The sequence below is a fragment of the Rhinatrema bivittatum genome, chromosome 3, assembly GCF_901001135.1.
Source record: "Rhinatrema bivittatum chromosome 3, aRhiBiv1.1, whole genome shotgun sequence".
Taxonomy (NCBI): domain Eukaryota; kingdom Metazoa; phylum Chordata; class Amphibia; order Gymnophiona; family Rhinatrematidae; genus Rhinatrema; species Rhinatrema bivittatum.
This window is the reverse complement of record NC_042617.1, coordinates 62,430,750-62,449,824: the sequence shown is the minus strand read 5'-3', so window position 1 is coordinate 62,449,824 and position 19,075 is coordinate 62,430,750. Positions and strand designations below refer to the sequence as shown.

General features: G+C 42.6%; 1 protein-coding gene across 1 annotated transcript in view; it reads left to right on the top strand.

Moving 5' to 3' along the window:
• LOC115086878 (cytochrome c oxidase subunit 7A-related protein, mitochondrial) overlaps positions 1 to 9,232 on the top strand; it is a 39,207-nt gene extending 29,975 nt beyond the window's left edge. The window contains exons 2-3 of the mRNA XM_029593313.1: positions 6,805 to 6,939; positions 7,715 to 9,232. Coding sequence (XP_029449173.1) covers positions 6,805 to 6,939; positions 7,715 to 7,858 — 279 coding nt within the window. The 3' untranslated portion in view covers positions 7,859 to 9,232. The remainder of the gene's footprint in view (positions 1 to 6,804; positions 6,940 to 7,714) is intronic.
• The last annotated feature ends 9,843 nt before the right edge of the window (positions 9,233 to 19,075 follow it).

Here is a 19,075-nt window from a genome sequence, read left to right as displayed (position 1 = left end):
GGACACATCAGGCCTTCTCATGTCTGATCCGCTCTATAAATTTAACCATAAGCTGCCTGGCCATGCCCATGACCCCACATCCTTTCTTTGTCATTCTAGTCTGTAGCGGGATAATTTGTACTGCGTTTTCAAGGCTTTTGCAAAGTTGACTCCTATGATACTATCTATGGCTGGTATTAGTTCTAATAAATGAAGGCCTTTTAACTTGCTCCTCCCAACTTGCAAATGTTCATTATAGTGTGCCTCCAATAAAATGTTCTTATGTGAAATGGAACTGAACTGCTTGGTTCCTTTGTATTGATCGATTAATAAATATTGTCTTGAACTGGAATCAAACTGAAACGTTAGTTGCAGCTGAATCCAAATTGGAACCGTATCAAAAAAACCCTCCGTGAGAGTTATAGTTGGGTGCTGTCAAGCAGCACTATTGTATTAAAATTAATGATGAATAAAACTGACAAAGTTTTGTTTAGAAGGTTTATTTAGAAAGTTGAATCATATCACCGACCACTTCTCAGGGCTCAGTTATCAACCACAGTCATGCTGACTCCAGCTTAATGCATCATCCATTGGCTTCTATGGCAGAAGGGACAGGAGGGCTTAGCTGTCATGCATCAGCCTATGACAAAAACGTGTTTTTAGCCAACTTCAGACATTATTGGGCAGCATAGGACTGCACAATATGAACTGTTTAAAAAAAAAAATTAAAAAGACTTCAAGTCACAGTACACAGAGTGCACGCTTTACTTTTGGAATAACTTTATTACTAAATGTGCATTTTAAATGATTTATGGCAAAGTTCAATGTTTAAATATGGTTAACAGGCCTGACGGTATTGATATATTTGTTTATAGGCTGCCTTTCCAATTTTAGCTCAAGGCAAACTAGATAGGCCTTAGGATTCTTATCTATGCTTCTTTGAGTTGGTAACTGTTTACTTTGAGTAAAGATGGTGTTCTGGTGAGAACACATGGGGCGCACAACCTGTCTGGATAAGGAACAGATAATAGCTTGGAACACTGGGTCCCAAACAATAGGCCATGGTCAGAATGTGAAGCACCACTGGAGATGCTCAACCAAAAAGATAACTAAAATACAGGAATGCAAAGCACCTGCTGCAAATGATTCAAAATTTAAAGATGAATTTTCAAAAATCCCGCACTTAAAACTCAGCACATACACGTATAAATAGCATACAGTATACTCGTTCATGTGCCAGTTTATAAACCTCAAAATGCACGCATAAGGGTCCACCTGTAAAAAGGGACAGGACCATCATTTATGTGATTAAGATAATATTTTATAAGTAATTTATGCATGTGGATTTGGCAGCCCACTCGCATATAATTACACCTGCTCTATATCTGGAGTAAGTGATAAATGTCTTAAAGCTGAAATACTGACTGGGTGGGGGTCCAAAGAGCCAGATCTTGAAGACCTACAGATGGATTGGGTAAACTGGTAGACTAATTTGGTAAAACTGGTAATTCCATTGCCACGTGCATGTTAGAAAATCACCTGATTTAGCCGGATAAATAGCTTTCTCCTAGGACAGCAGAATGGCGGCCCTCAAACATGGGTGACGACATGCGATGGAGCCGTCATGGAATTTTGATCTCAAAGAATCTAGAGCTTTCAGCATGTTCAACTGAGCATGTGCAGCTGCAGTTAATTCCCTGTCCTCCTAGGCAGTCTCTTTTTCCGTGGAGCCGTGTGTTCGTGGTATCCAGCTTTGCCTTCTCCCTCACAGCTACTGCTGTGATTTTTTTTCTGAGTTGCAGCTGTTTTTTCTAATAAAATCTTTTGTTTTCCCTTTTTCGTGCCCTTACTTGGTGGCTGTGTTTTGTTTTTCCCCCTTTTTTTTTTCTCGTCTCCAGGCTCTCTGATGGCCATATGACAGGCCGTCTTCTGTGCAGCTCGCCAGAATCTGCTTTCTTTTTTTCATAAATAATGCTGCATCTGCAACTTTGTGCTGGTGGGACTGGCAGTCCGAGTGTGGACCTTCGGACGCTGGTGAGCACCATGGGCGTATCGAGGGTCATCCACCATTTCGAGCGCTGGAGGCGCCAATGTACACCATAAATGCCCAGGAAGCCCTCAATGCCTGAGGCACCATGGGCTCCACTGCTACCTTGGGACCATCAACATCTTTACGCATCGGGAGTACATTGGTGCAGTGCACCTTTGCGGTTTTCGGGCATCATGGGTGTGCTGACCATCATCATCTTCGGCAACATGGGCACAATCGATGCCCCCGGACCCTCAAAATCTTCAGGCACCAGGAGTGCCGTGGATTATGCAGTATGCCATTGAGACCATCAAGCACAGTCTATACCCTGTGCTCGATGGTCTCGAAGCCTGGGCAGTCACTAGTAAGCAGCCCCTGTGCAGTGGGCAATGGCTAGTGCGGTTGGGCACTACGTGATGTCAATTCCACCGCAAAGCGCCATGGGTGCCATCAGGCACCATGGACTTCCTTGACACTGTAACATGCCGGCGAGGTGCCACTGAACACAGACGTCATGTTTCTTCAGGTGGCTATCAGCCACTTAGGATATGAGGCACAGTGGGCGCCCTGAAGGTGACACCTTTAGGCATAGACTGACACAGTCGGGGTATCATTGATGCTGGGGAAACCGTCGTCACTCTGTGAACGGCGTTATTGAGGCAATGAAGCACATCAAGCATGTACTTCTCCAAGTGCTATGGGTGCTGTCAGTTGATATTTATCACTGTCTGTGCCATGGAGTGCTGGGACAGCATGGACAGCATTGTTGATATCTTCATTTCAGGCCTGTCGAGGTAGTTTCTGCCATAGCACCCTGGTGTATCTTGCACTCTAGGTGCTATATGGCACCAATGCAAGGGACGTGATCACACACTTTTTATCGCTTTTTCACAGGCATGGCCACCGGGTCTAGCATGAGGCCGGTCCAGGCTGTGGCGTGGGCTATAATGTGGCATGCAGAGGAGGCCTTGTGACTTGGTGGTGATATGCATCTGTTTTCAAGTCATAGTGCCACTTTTGTATTTTTGGTATTCTATTGCTACTGAAGAACATTCCCTGTTTTGCTTTTCTAATGAAGCGTTGATAACCAAACACCTTTTTAGGGTTATTACTATCCCATGGAGGCATATGGAATGGGGTAGGTTAGAAGTAATAATGTTGAGGTCATTAGCAGTGTTATAACGAATTGAATGCTAGTCCATTCATCACTTAATTGTATTCATTTAATTTCAGTCTCAAAATAGAGTGCATATAATTTGACAAAGTTAAGATGACCTTATTCAGTAACAGAAAAAATTCATAATAGCATTCTGTTTTCCTTCGAAAAAGGAACGGCTTGTTATTGAGAGAGAAGCTTTAATCTAGACTTCTGTTATTCAGACAGCTTTTCCTTTGTTACCTGGCAGGAGAGAAAGATGATAAATTTGCAAGCTGATATTTGTCGTGGAGTGTTTTTTTTTTTTTATTAAGAGTTAAGTGTTCTCTTATGATCCAGCAGCACATCTGCTTTAAAAGCAAGATCAGTGCTTTGCATAACAATCTGAGAGTGGCACCGGTTTGCATGCCCTACCTGTCGGGAAGCAGAGCTCGCATTTGGAATTATTCTGAAGTACAAAGTCTGACTCTGGCACACACGTGTACGGGTAACGAAGCAGCAGTGACATCTTGATCTCTGTCCGATGTGCGACTCCTTGTTTTAGTTTTACTCCAAGGTCTCCCTTCTCAGTTTTATCTCTTAGGTTTCATTTCTTATCTGGTCACGATTTTTCCATTCAATAGGGTGTGTGTCATTGTGATCACTTTTCCTGATTTGATTTTATTAATTCGAGCCCACTTTTCAGCTTTTTGTGCTGCACTCTTACCTTGGAGGATGTGGTGCAGTGCTTGCATGGAAATCTTAGAAGGGCCGGCAAAGTGTTGTTTTACCTATATTCATGATGGTAGCTGGCCAATGTTAATCCACTTTTTCCCTCTCAGAAATGAAATACAGGTTGAAAAGTGCATGCTAGAGGCAAAGACACGTTTCGTTTCCTGAGAGCAAGTGAAAGTCGTCAAGGGCATCGACATTAAAACTGTTGGGCAACTGTTATTTCGCACCGATTCAAATGAAAATCATAATTATCAGACCGTGTTTACTCTTGATGCCCCTGCGACATTATAGGCAGATCTGTGGAGTGGTTACTGAGTTGCAACTTATGGATGGATGGACAGACACACCCTCGACGGCCGTCACTTTCAGCTAGCCAAGTGTGCCTGACAAAGGGGCATTCGTAATTGAGGTCACTTCCCTCTAAGCTGTGCGCATGAAAGCACGCACGCATGGCAAAACAGTGCGCGCAGAAGAAATCCTGATTTGCTACTTGCATTATACTGGCTCACTGCACGCAAATTTTAACTCCAGCTTGAATAAAAGAACATTTTTGCGCAGGTAGCCTTTGAAAAATTAGAAGGAATATTGATTGAGGTGGAGGCACAAGCCAATGTTGTTGTTCTAAATCATTGATCTGTCTAGTCCAGTGATGGCTAACCTATGACATGTGTGTCAGAGGTGACACGCCGAGATGTTTTTGCTGACACGCGCAGCGTTTGTGGACTATCAAATTTTTTTTTTTTATCGGCTGCATAGAGCCTTTTTTTTTTTTTTTTCTGCTGCGCTGACACTTTAAAATTATTTTTTTAGTATCCCCCCCCAATGCCCCCGGGCACAGGGAGTCTCATGCAGCGCAGCAATAGGCAGGGCCGTGGTGAGGCTCATGTCACCACGGCCCGAAGAAAAAGATTGCATTTAAACACGCTGATGATGCTCCTCCTTCCTGCCTGTGCGGCCCTGGAAGTAAACGCTGCCGGAGCCGCGTGGGCAGGAAGGAGGAGAAGCATCAGTGCGTGCAGAAGAGGAAGAGGCCTGGTAGCAGGGCCGCCGCGGCCCGAGAAGATCAGGGCCGCTGCAGAGCCCATCCTGCGGCGACCCGCAAAGAGGAGGCCCAGAGGTGAGAGAGAAGCTGAGAGTTTGTAGAGGGTGTGTGCGTGTATGAGATGAGTTGAGAGATTGTGTTTGAGAGAGTGAGGACCTGAATGTCTGCAGAGACAGCATGTGAGAGCCTCTGTGTGTGTGTGAGAGAGAGAGCATGTGACAGTGAGAGCCTGTGCTTGAGCAAGACAGCATGTGGAAGTGAGAGAGCCTGTATGTGTGAGACTCAGACAGCATGTGCCAGTGAGAGCCTGTGTGTATGAATGATTGTATGAGAGAGAGAGCATGTGACAGTGAGAGCCTGTGTGTATGAATGATTGTATGAGAGAGTGAGCATGTGTCAGTGAGAGCCTGTGTGTGAGAGAGAGAAATGCATGTGAGAATGAGAACCTGACTGTGTGTTTGAGGGAAGAAGATGGAGAGAAAAGAAACAGAAAAAAAGACAATATAAAAGGAATTGGCAAAAAAAAAAAATAAGAAAGGGAAGGTGGAAAAAAAAGTCTGTGACCAACCAATTAGAAAACTAAAATCAGACAGCAAAGGCAAAAAAAACAAAAAAACTTTTTAGTGATTGGCACATGTAATCTCTGGGAATGTGCAAGAGTAGCACTTTCTCTATGCGGATCTCACAATGTACGAGATCAGCATGGAGGAATTGGAAACCCACGGGGCCTGCACAGAGGAGGCAGCAGAATGGCTTCAGTGCTAGTAGCAGCAATCAGCGCCTCCCCAATAGCCATGCGGCAGCAGTGACAGTAGCAGCAGAGGAATGAGAGAGGCTCTGAGGTTGCTGGCAAAAGAGAGGGGAGTCTGCCTTTAGTGTGTGCAGTCTGCCTTTAGTGTGTGCATGTGTATGAATGTGAGTCTGCCTGGGGGTGTATGTGTGTGAGAATGAATGTGTGCATGCCTGGGAGATGGGGAGGGAGTGGTGTGAAAATGAATGGGAGCCTGCCTGGGGGTCTGTGTGTGTGTGTGTGTGTGTGTGTGTGTGTGTGTGTGTGTGTGTGAGAATGATTGGGAGCTTGCCTGGGTGTGTGTGTTTGTGTGTATGTGAGGGAGCCAAAGAGTGTGAGAGCATGAGTGTGTATGAGAAAATCCAGGGGAGTAAGAGTTTGTGTGTGTGTGGAGGGAGGGGGGGGGGGGTGGAGGGGGAGAGAGTGTTTTAATTGAAGATTTAGCCAATGAAATTCAGCAACAAAAAAGTCACTAAGCAGGTAAGGTAAATAATTATTTGTTTTTGCTTTATTAATAAATACAGTACATATATTAAAATAACTTTTTGTTATTAATTAGAGCTACAAATATCACAAAATTATGGATTTTTCTAGAAATGACACACCACCTGAGTTATGCTCGTTTTTTTTAAATGAATTTTGACACACTGAGCTCAAAAGGTTGGCCATCACTGACCTAGTCCATTCTTTCTCCTCCCATCTTTCTCAGGCAGGGTAGAAGACTTGTCAAACTGAAGTGCAGAAATTGCGTGTTAGAAACGGGTTTTAATAGATAAATGTTTGCCACCGGTGCAAGGGTGAGGGTTGCAATTTGGAGCCATTCCTCCCTCGCCCTGCTTTTCTGGTATGCAAATTCCCACTGCCAGAGCAGCGGAAGGAGGGGGCTGGTCTAGGGCTGGCGCTGGGCTGAAATGGAGAAAGGAACAGGGTAGCACCGGACCTTGGCAAGCTGACCAGGAAAAGAATAACTCCTAAAGTGTAAAAACAAGGAAAGAAATGCAGAAAACATGTCACGGGAATGAGGACAGGCAGTTCGAAAATAGAAGGGACTGCTAGTCTAATGTGTTTTTTTTCTTTTCTTTTTTATGACACAGGGATTCAGGGCTGGGGTGGTCTCTGAGAGACCAGCTATGATTTTTGGCACACCAACTAAGTTGGCAGCTGAATCGGTAGCGTCCACTGAGTACCTGAGGCAAAACAGAGTGCCAGACTTGCAGAAACTATACCAGGTAAGGACAAGATAAAACGTTTGCTGGGCATTGAAGGCAGAAGGTTCACTTTGTTAATAGAACTGAAGCCAGTGGCCTTCTTTTAAATGGTTGTGGTATGTCGTTCCGTGAAGCAGTAGTCTTGTTAGGAGAGAAGGATTCTGGTAATGTGTGTCAGGAAAAGGTTGGAATGTCAGGATTCACCATTACAGATTACCGGGTGATGTCAATGTAATGTGCACTTATTCTGGCAGAGCAGCTTCTTGGCATCCGTTGGAAAGAGCAGAGCTTATCGGTTGATACTGTTTTATTCCCATTGCTCTGACTCGGTGATTCTCAAACTGGGGGTTGTGATTTTCCCCTCCCCTCCCCCCCAGGAAGTCACAGAACCGTGCTGGGTAAGGGAGGGTGTGACAGATTGTTTGGGTTTTTAGGTTAAAAAGAAAATCTAAGTTAAAAAAAAAATAAATAATAAAAATAACAGATCCATATTCTGTACCTCCAGGGTCAAACATGCCCTTCCCAAGGAGGCAGAAAATTATAAAAATCAAACTTTGTTTTTTAATTAATGAAAACTAAAGAGCACAACAGGCCCAGTTCTGGGTATTGATTTCTTACAGAAAGCCAAACATGACAAAGGACTTGCTTTAGAAAGGCCGGTTTCAGAATCTCGTTGCACTTCATGTATCCCCGTGAGTTTATTCAGAGAAAGAAGCAGAGGATGATCAGAATGCTCCCTGGTGCTGGTAAAGCACATACGTATCTCCTAAGTTCTCTCTTCTTTTTCCTCCCGTAGAAAGCCGATGGATTGCCAGTGCATCTGAAGCGTGGTGTTCCTGATAGACTATTGTACCGCACCACCATGGCTTTAACAATAGGAGGGACCATCTATTGCCTGGTAGCACTCTACATGGCCTCGCAACCGAAACACAAGAAGTGAAAGTTAGCAGGACTGAAAGCAAAGCATGTGTGTTTCTCATCACAAACGTGCAGTTATGTTCTCTTTTCATTCTTCTAATCCTGTGTTCAGATGTGACAGTTAACTATTAAAGACTGGTTAATGTAACCTCATGTTTTGGTAATAGCTTTAATATCTTGGGAACTTCCAGTGCAACATATAAAACAAACTTTATTTTTTTGGTTGGCAGTTCCCCCTTTTCGGATGATTTCCCCCCTCATATCATCCCTTAACCTAACATCTACAGCAAGGATACTGGCATCCATCTCTTGATATTATCTTACCAAAGCCTGTTATTGGAAACTGAAAGAGAGCCTGCAACCTTTTCTTTCATATCCATAGATTCTTAGCATGGGTCTTCCTTCTGAAATAGGATGGCTTTTTACATGGTTCAGGGGTCTCCCATTCCCTGGTGCATATGTGGCACTGTCACAGATCATGCAGTTCCTTATATTTTAGCATAGGAAGTACTGGAAGCATTATTTTATTTAACTAGGTAAGGATTCTGTAAATGCAGAGGGTTATATATTGCATTGTTTGATATCTTTACCAGTCTGATTGCATTTATACTGTATTTATTCCTAATGAATACAGCTGCTGGTTGCAAAACTTTGCACTTTAACTGGAACTCTGTGTTGATTTTAGAACCACAGGATCTTCAGTTAAAACCATCTCATGCTTTCCTTAAATTTGGTACATCTGTTTCTAATTATAATAATTAGGATTTCATTCAAATGGGATCTCTCTGTGATGCAGTTTGATCCTTCAGAACTCTGTAAGCAGTCACAGCAGGTTGGGGAAATGTTTGCTAGTTTTGATGCCAAATGCCAGAAAGAAGAAGGACCTCTGGTGCTGGTGGTGGTGTTATCCATTTATAGATGGGATAATAGAGGCACCATGAAATGGGAGTAAACAGAGGCAGAGAGAAACCTAGAATTCATGGCCTCTGTCTTCTCACGTTTGCTATGCTTGCCCTATCATTGAAACTGCCAGCCCAGCTCTTAACATCTCTGTCCCTACCTAACAGGATAATGTCCTTGTCTTCAATCTTTGTCAGGCAAAATTATCAATGCTAATACTAGTCTAAAAACCATACACACGGATTGTCAGACAGTAACTGAACCCCGGTTCATTTTACAAGCTTTTAAGGTGCAAAGAAATAATGCCTTGCTGGAGAGCATCTGTAAAAGTGCTGCAGATGTGTCCAGAGGAGACACCACTGTCCTTGCTGATGGTCCTGTGTCAGGGTTGTCTTTCTGTTCTAGCTCTGTTTGCTTTTCAGAATTTATATTTTTAAATCAAAGTCTCTTATTTTCACTGTGGAATAAATACAGCAATAAAATGTGGTGAAATGTGTTCTGTTCATTCTGTTCTTTAGTGTTACTAACAAGACATTGGGGGCACAGTTTGCAGAGCAATGCTGGTGTTTGCTTACAGTATTGATCCATTTTATTTCTTTTGGGAAGGATACACATTAGGTTATGAATTCCAGGTAATGCGCGTTTTATTTGGGAGTGTTCAGTTTACATTATTTAGAAATGTTTTATGATGGGCAAAGTACAACAAAACTCCCAGGGTGCTGCAGGGTTATGTACTATGTACACAGTGGTGTGTTTATGGCTACATGTAATTAAAGATGCAAAAAAGTCTGTTTTATGACTTCTGCAAAATTTACAGATTTGCCCATTTATTCATCTCAGACTTAGATGGGTGAAATGGCATTCACTAGTTCTGCGGCATTTTTATTTATTTTTCCCAGTTAAAGAGGGGTTTGCAAATTTAATGAAATGGGGAACTTTGCCATTGTGTTTGCTCATTTCAGAGAAAGAAAGCATCAAAATGTGTGGAAAGTTTAAAAAACAAAACAAACAAAAAAAAAACCTCTTAGAAAAGTTATTTTCTCCATATTTCTCAGCAAAGGGTAAGAAGCTTATTTTTGGCTTTTTCTGCAAATGTTCTGTCATATGTACACAGTGTAATCAGTATGGACAATACAGCATAGAACAGTTGTCATAGTTACAAAATCCCCAGTGACCTCACAATCTAAGTTTTAAGCACAGAAAATCTGTGACTTTAGGGTACCTCATGAGTGATAAATCTTCAACTCCTGTTTTATTACTCTGTCTTCATCAGAGAACAGATTTCTGGTTATTGCACAATATAAGGTTGGCATAGTGACAATGGCTGTGTAATTTTTATGGTTCATCAAGTCTCATTTACCCTCATTCACGCCTTTCAGGACAGTGTTGTCCTCCGGCCAGTAGATGGCGCTGGTGGAAGGCAGTAGGTATTTGGTCTTGGATCTCTCATCCCTGTAGCCTACAAGAAATAGCCGGAGTGTAGTGTGGCACTGGTGAAGTACAATCCCTTGACCTGTTGGAGAAAGGCAGTGTGAGCCCAGGTCTGAGCCTGTAGGAGGACTTGGGGAGAGCAGAACAGAGCAGGCAGTGCTGTCCTGGAAGGCTCAGGCCTGAGGGGGAATGGAGAAGGCAGCATGGGCAGAAGCTGCATGACTGAATTGTTGAAAGGGTTGAGATTCTGAAGAGTAGAGAGAAAGATAAGAGAATAATAATGAAATTGTTGAGAGAGCAAGAGACTGAGTGGAAGGATTTATAAAGCCAGGAGTGTCATGAGAAAAGAATGAAGAAAATACACAGATAAAAAAGAGGGGGATAAAAGCTAGACACTGGTTTAAAAAAAATTTGTTTGTTACCCATTCTAGGTGGGTAACAAACTGACATACACAGGAACAATCTAAACATATATACCAAGATAAAACAAAAATGGCTGGGGAAACACAAAATCATAGCAATGTAAGAACATGCTGTGTGGTGCTATTGATATCAAAAAGTCACTCAAGTTATTCTCGGTTATTTTAAAGTTGGTGGAGGATTTTGACTCTCTGCTGAATAAAATGTTTCTCGATTGTCATTGCTCTGAAAAAACTTTGGTGTAAAATATTCCTTAGTGTGCTCTGTGCTGTAACCACTACTAATCCACTGCCGGACTGATAGTAATGCTTCCTCTAACTTTGAATCATTCCACAAGCTGGGGAACAATGTGGGCACACAACTTTTAAGAATGTCTTACAGTGTAATGTGTGCCACTTTCAAAATTTAAAAATGTCCTAGTGTGTAGCAGATGGACTCAGGACCAATGGGTATGGTGTGCTCCTGATAGCAGTTGGAGACGGATCAGATTTCAATCTGACGTCAGTCCTAGTACATATACCCCTGCAGGAAGTTCTGCTCTTCAGTATTTTCCGTCTCCATAGCAGTTCAGGACTCTATACACGCTTGCACAGCATTAGAGTATTCTAACCAAAGAAATCCAAAACAAAGAAGAAAACTTACCTCTACAGATGAGCCCCGCTCTCCTGTGGTAATACCTACGGGTCCCTCCCCCAGTCGAGATTCCTGAGGTGATTTCCGCGATCCCTCAGAGGTAGGTCTCGGTCCGGCAGCTGGCTCCCAGTGTGGACTTAGCCCCCGGCAATGGGTGTGGCTGAGAGACAGCAGGTGCAGCTTCGAGCGTGGCGGTGAAGGTACATTTCCCTCTCCCCCTGCAGCCGGAGACCACCTGGGATGAGACCGGGAAACGTCGAGACAAGGTAAGATAGAAAACTTCCTAAAAATCTCCGGTCTCCGAGGCTAGAATAGCTGCACAGATCGCCAGCCAGTGTCAGTGCTACCGGGTTGATCAGCCCTATCCGGGCTAGACCCCGGTCAAACACGAGGGTCCTCCCACGTGGAGACCCTCAGAGGTGGTAGCCATATTGCTCGCATGGTCGCAGTCGCCATTTTCACTTGATTGCCATTCTGTCTGCAGATTCGATCCATGCGCACAGAGGTGAGCCGTGCGCACAAAATCAGTGTGCACGCTGGCGCACGCATAAGTGCCGTGCGCACAAGGGCGCTGAGCGCACAGCCACACGCTTCTTTGTGCCGGACGCATAAGTAAACCCCGTGTGCAAGGCAGCGCGCGCATCTTATTGAGCGCACATCTGACCTACACAAACAACTTTGGCGCACCCGGAGCGCATAACTAAGCCTCCCAGCATACACTTGAACACACAAACCGGAGTTTTCAGCAATCCTACACGCACAAACCATGGCACAATCGACAAGATGCTCAAGGCTAAGGGCCTCTGCCCAGCATGCCACATCAGAGCTGCGCAGCACAAAGAGGCCATAGCCCTATGCGAGGAGGCCTTGTGCGAGGAGGCTCTGGGTGAACCAGGCCAAGGTCCTCTCCAGACGACACTGGGATCTGGCTACCTCCGGCGGAAGCCTCCCTCAAACGGGGCTCCCCGGAGACGCGGCGCCTCTCAATTTAGACCCAGCATCTTTCTTCTGGGTAGAATTCTTCATGGGCCTACATTTATTTATTTATTTAGGTTTCTTCTATACTGGCATTCATGAGCAGATCACATCATGCCGGTTTACATCAGAACAGGGGGTGCATAGAACGATAAAAATTTAACTGGTGCATAAGGGTTGCAGTTACAGTGAAACAAGGTAATAGAACTGGGAGAAGGAAAAAATAGCAGTATAGGTTAACATAGGTTAATAATTATTTACAGTGCCAGGTGGCTACATTATTTTGGAGGAAATGGAGGTGGTTAAGTGTTGTCAGGGAAGGCTTGTTTAAATAACCAAGTCTTCAATCTTTTTCGAAAAGTTGGTAGACAAGGTTCTTGGCGCAGATTTGCAGGGATGGAGTTCCAGAGTGAAGGTCCTTTGTCCACATGCAACCGGCGTCCCCGATGCCACAGCCTGCCCCTCCCACCTCAAAGCCCCAACTTTGGGGACACAGACACCTCGGACAAGGATCAAGACTCCCTGGAGGAAGGGGAAATCCCTCCAGGAACGGAACCTTACTGAACCATGAGGCGTTTCTTCGCTAAAGATGAACTATCAGACCTCGTGGCTCAGCCTGAAAGAGCTCGCTATCCCAGGCATGAGTGCCACAGGGGAACCAAAGACAAACCCCCCCTCCAAAATTATTAGTTGGGAACAGGGATAGATGTAGACAGTTATCTGATAAGAACAGGTTTCCTGTAGGAAACTAGGCAAAAAAAAAAAAAATCATGCTCCCCTAGATAGCACCTCAAAATGAAAGCATTCCCAGAAATACGAAGGACTATCAATAAGTAACAGTTCAGAAAATTTCAGGCAATAAAGTGCTAGTGTGTTTGGTTTTCATGATGAAAGTTTGAGAAATATTTACTTTTCAATTGGTTCCTTGGTAAAGCCTCCTGGAATAGGATGCTCTAGCTTCGTGTGACCATTGACAGTTAGTGGGACATTTTTCTCTTGGATGATAGGCAAGGTACCCTACCTGGTCCACAGAAGTTTCATTCTTAGAGTTTATGGTGCTCTATGCTGGCAGGCTTCTGGTCCTCTGCTACAGGGGTCCTCAAACCAGTTCTTGGGGGGGTGCCCCCTCCCTCCCTAGCCAGTCGGGTTTTCAGGATATCCCTATTGTGGATACAAATAAATCTCATGACTGTATTAGAAATTTCCTGGAAATCCAACTAGCTTGGGGGGACGGCCCTAAGGACTGCCCCTGCCCTACTGCAATGAGGCGCTATCTGGTGTATCCTGAACTACCTTCTGCCCATTATCTACTGAACTAAGGATCACATGGTTTTCTTAGTAATGTCATCCATTTTCCCTTCCCTCATCTCATATTACCTTGAGATTATTTTCAGAATTGTCTCTTCAACATTGTAGTAGCCTGTGCATATAACTCTGAAGGAATAATTAGGTTAACAGAATTAAAGCCATGAAATAGAGAAGTAATAGCCTGAGCAAATTGAATGTTAAAGGCCAGATCTTCAGTAAATATAAACAGTTCAGCTGCTGCAGAGCCTGATGATATTACTCAGCATGACAGAAACTCGTAGTCCAAGGCTTCCCAAACCTGTCCTGGGACCCCACAGCCAGTCAGGTTTTCAGGATATTCACTGAATATGCATGAGATAAATTTGCATACCTTGGAGACAGTATATGCAAATATATCTCATGTATTCATTGTGGATATCCTGAAAACCTGACTGGCTGTGGGATCACCAGGACCGGTTTGAGAAGCACTGCCTTCGTCTATGACCATGGTTCCCAAACCTGTCCTGGAGGATTTTCAACCAGTCAGGTTTTCAGGATATCTGCAATGAATATGTATGAGATACATTTGCATATGATGGAAGCAGTGCATATTCAATGCAGATATCCTGAAAACGTGACTGGCTGGGAGGTCCTTCAGGATAGGTTTGGGAACTACTGATCTATGACAAAGAGACCCTGATGATGATTTAGATTTTAGATTATATATTCTAGCATTCTATTAGCTAATTCTTTAGTTAAAACTAATTAGCAAAGTAGTAGTATCATTTAATATAGTCACTATCTTATTTAAAAGTATTAAAGAGGCCAGCTGCACTTAAGAGAAACTAAGTTAAATAAAAGAAGGAGCAGCTATGAGAACAGCAAGAAACTTCTCCTGGGAATGGAGAAGGAACACTCAAGCTAAGCAAGAAGAAACAACCAAAGTGCAGGATGAGAACTTGGTAGCAGAAAAAAAAAAACTTGTATTAGGAGCTGAGAAGCAGATGCAGACCTTGTATCCGTCTCTACCTTCTCTTCCACAGCTGGCTGAGTCTAGGTCAGTTTCGTGCACTGTGAATAAGACTAATATTCTAAAGAAGTAAAAGGACAAACTATTTTTTCAAGCATCTGAGGAAAGTTTGGGAGAAGATTCTGGCTCTGTAGTGAACCACCTGCTGTTACTGTATTATACACAATGCAGATGAGCTCTAGAGGTGTTTGGTATTGCTTCTCTACCCTATTCAGAGTACAGAACTACACAGAGATTTCCTGAATCTATTCAGAGAAACAACCGAATGCCAATACACACCCCCTAGCAGAATGCTACATCTGGTGCCGTGATCTTTGATTATCATTAAATCCAATCTTGGAATCAATATCCCTGCTTTAGTCCGTAAGCACATATTCAGTGGAATTAAGTCATTTTCACGATATGAGTGTAAGGGGGTTAAGTTTTTGTTTTTTGGTTGTTAAAAATAAAATGGTACTGTTGATAGGGGGGCTCTTGACGTGGTGGTGTGATAACCAGTTGAAGTTCCACCTCTGGGACATGATACTGAATGAGTTCCAGACCTTTTCCTGTATGTAGAACTTAGTAGGAAAGAGGGTATCGATGACCTCATTCCATGAGTACTCCATCTAAGAACTGTGTACCATCTGAAACCCAATTACACACTTATCCACTGCCAGCAACACCATATCTGCCAAGAGAAGGGTTTGGTTAGACAAATATACTCCCCCCCCCCTTTTCAGATGTCAAGAGTTGAGGGGTACATTAATATTCAGTGCTGAGAAAAAGTTTGTGAACCCCAAGTATGAGGAAAATTACATGTTCTTACCTTTGTACCCTATAATATTAAAGCCAGTTTTATTAAATAAAAAGGGTATAAATTAAACAATTCCATATTTCATGAAACAATGTATAAAATAAGAGCAATAAAACTAATTCAGAATCAGTGTGCATGAAGTAGTAAGTGAACCCCTTGTTTCCTTAGTAGAATTAATTGCTAAAAATTGAATCAGGTGCATAAGTAATTGGGTAACAAGTAAACCACTTTGCAGAGTAAATCTGTATGACTGAGTATGGGAATCCTGTCCTATATAAAGGTACAAAAGGTTTTGAGTATGGTCTTCCCCATAAAAATTAGTGGGAACTCATCAATCAGAAAAAATTTCTGAGAACCTAGGAAAAAAAGTAGTTGATGCTCACCTATCTGGTCAGGGGTATAAGACTGTTACAAACATTCTAAATATTCATCCATTATCAGACAGATAGTCTACACATAGAAAAAATTGATGACTACAGTAACTCTATCCAGGAGTGATTGTCCTGCCAAGATCACCCCAAGAGCAAACCAGAAAATCATTCATGAAGTCACAAAGAATCCCAGATTAACATCTAAAGACATGCAGGCCTCTCTCGCTATGGCTGATGTAAGGGTTCTCTTGCCCTCTTACCTTGTTCTGTGGACTCTCTTGGTCTCTAACCTTGCTTTGGGCCCTTCCAGACCTCCTGGCCTTGCTCTGTTGCCTCTAAAGACTACCTGCCATACTCAGTTCCCTCTTGGGCTTTCCTGCCTTACCTTATAGCTTCTGGGCCTGCTAGGCTCTTCGAGCTAGCCTTGTGCCCTGATGGGTTTTCCTGTTTATTGTTGCCTGTTCTGTCCAGTCCAGTTTCTATCTATGTCCTCTCCTTTTTGATATCTGTCCTTATTCAGCCTGAGCTTGTCCAGTCCTTGTTCTGTCTTGCACTGCCCAGTCCAATCCCTTGTCTGTTTCCCAGGCCTTGCACTTGTCATCCAGCCCCAGCCTATGCTCTGTATTCAGCTCCCAGTCAGTGCCTGGATCCAGCTCCCAGTCTACCTGGTTTCAGCTTCCAGCCTGTGCTTGACCTCAGCTTTCAGCCTGTGCTTGATCCCAGGTGCCAGACTGTACACATCTCCACTCCATGCCACCACCATGATGTTCTGCAAAAGCCAAATCCTGTCGGCTTGTTGAACCCAAGAGCTCAACCTGTGGGGAGGGGGCTTGTTAGGAAAAAGATCAGCTCCAGTCCTGTCCTGCAGCCCTGTACTGCCTCTGTGGGGGTGCCCCCTGACTCCAGCCCACTGCCCCATGACAGTTCTCTCTTACTTTCCAAATAATTCCTAACATGCTATTTGCATTTTAGACTGCCGCTGCACGCTGAGCTGAAGATTTCAAGGTCTTGTCCACAAAGACTCTGAGGTTCTTTTCCTGGGTGATGACTCCTAACACGGAACCCAGCATCATGTATTTGTACTTGGGATTATTTTTCTTTATGTGCATTACTTTGCCCACATTAAATTGCATCTGCCATTTGGAAGGATAATCTACTAGTCTCACAAGGTCCTCCTGCAGTTCCTTCCCAATTCGCTGATTTTTTTTTAATGATTCAAAACAATTTTGTGTCATCTCACTTGTTGTTCCTTTCTGCAGATACATTTTTGATATGCTAAATAGCACAGGTCCTAATACAGACCTCTTGGGCATTCCACTAATGAACTTTCTCCATTCAGAAAATTGACCATTTAGTCTTATCCTCTGTTTTCTGTCTTTTATCCAGTTACCAATCTACAATCGGACAATGCCTCTGATTCCATGTTTTCCCAGTTTTCTAAGGAGTCTCTTATGAGGAACTTTGTCAAATACCTTCTGAAAATCCAGATACACTATATCAACCAGCTCAACTTTGTCCGCATTTTTATTTAATCCATAAAAAGAAAAACAAGTAAATTTGCAGAGTCTTCCCTTTGAAAAACCCATGTTGACTCTCCCCCATTAAACCATGATTATTTTGTGGTCAGTAATTTTGTTTGTAAGAATAGCTTTGACTGTTTTGCCATGAACAGACATCTGGCTCACCAGTCTATAGTTTCCTGGATTACCCTAGAGCACTTTTTAAAAATTGGCATCATGTTGACCACCCTGCAGTCTTCTCCTACCGTGGCTGTTTTAAATAATTTGCAGCTCACCAGAAATAGGTCTGCAATTTCACCTTCAGAACTCAAACTCTAATGGCCCAACTAACTCCCTCACAGGCTTTTTGCTTCAAATGTACTTGAAAAAGATGTTATTACTTTTTTTATCTCTATGGCAAGCTTCTTTTCAAATTCTCTCTTAGCCTGATCAATTACTTTTTTATCTCTTAACTTACCAGTGCTTATGCTCTTCCTTATTTTCATCTTTTGAGTCTGCTTTTCATTTTTGTAATAATGCCCTTTTGTCTTTAATTGGCTTTAATTGCCTCTTTCACCTCACTATTAAACAACGCTAACAGTCATTTGGTTTTCCCTTTACCTTTTTAAATGCACACAATATATTTTGTTTGGGCCTCAAGGATGGTCATTTTAAACAGCGTCTTGCAAGCTTTTAACCTTGTGGATTGCACCTTTCAGTTTTTTTTTCTAACAAGTATCCTCATTTTATCATAGTCTTCCTTTTTATAGTTGAATGCTAATGCAGTAGTTTTCTTTAGTATTTGCCCTTCAGCTATTATGTGACATTTTATTATATTATGATCATTGTTGCCAAGCAGATCCACTACCTTTATCTTTGCACCAGGTCTTGCATTCTACTGAGAACTATAACTAATATAGTTCCCCTTCTTATTTCCATGACTCACTGTTGCATGATGCATGAAGCAGTCATTGATGGAATCTAAGAACTTTACCTCCCTTGCATGTCCTGATGTGACATTTAACCAATCAATACTCAAGTAATTGAAGTCTCCCATTATTATTGTGTTGCCCATTGTACTAGCCAGTCTAATCTCTATTAGCATTTTGCAATCTATTTTTTCATTCTGGTCAGGCAGGTGGTATTATATCCCCACTACTATACTCTTCCCTTTTACCCTTGGAATTTCTATCCATAACGATTTCAGAGTATAGTTGTCTCCTGCAAAACTTTTATACTGCTTGACTTTCTGTCGAGCCTTAACATATAGTACCCCTCCACCAATTTTATCTGTGCTGGCAAGTTGATATAATGTGTAACCTGGTATCACCATGACCCATTGGTTATTTTTCTTCCATCAGGTCTCTGAGATGATTATTATGTCTATATCTTCCTTTAGTGCCATACATGCTAATTTTTCAGTCTTATTTTTTCAGACTTCTGACATTCGAATGCAGACATTTTAAAGTATTTTTATTTGTATTTCTGTTTTTATATGTATCCATAACCTGCTTATTATCATTTAATCCTATTCATAAGAAGTCTCAACCCTGGCTTATCCCTCCCTTAAATCACTTAAGAGGTCTCATAGGAAAAGTGAGCATCATTGGTGTAAGTCCCTGTCGTTAAGTTCTGCTGCAACTTTTAAGTTACTGCTTAATGATTATCAAATGCAAGCCTACCCCAAGATTTCTCTGAAAAGAAATGTTTTCTCATGAAATTCCTGGTTTGCCATTGAAACTGAGAATAAAATAAAATATTTGTAAGAGAAAAAGTAAATACCAGAAACACTGTTTTGGTGTCTCATTCATGTCATTTCTACATTAATAAATGAAGGTGGAAAATTTCTGCACAGGTCTCTTAGCTGAAGATAGGTTCATAATTAAAAAATGACTTT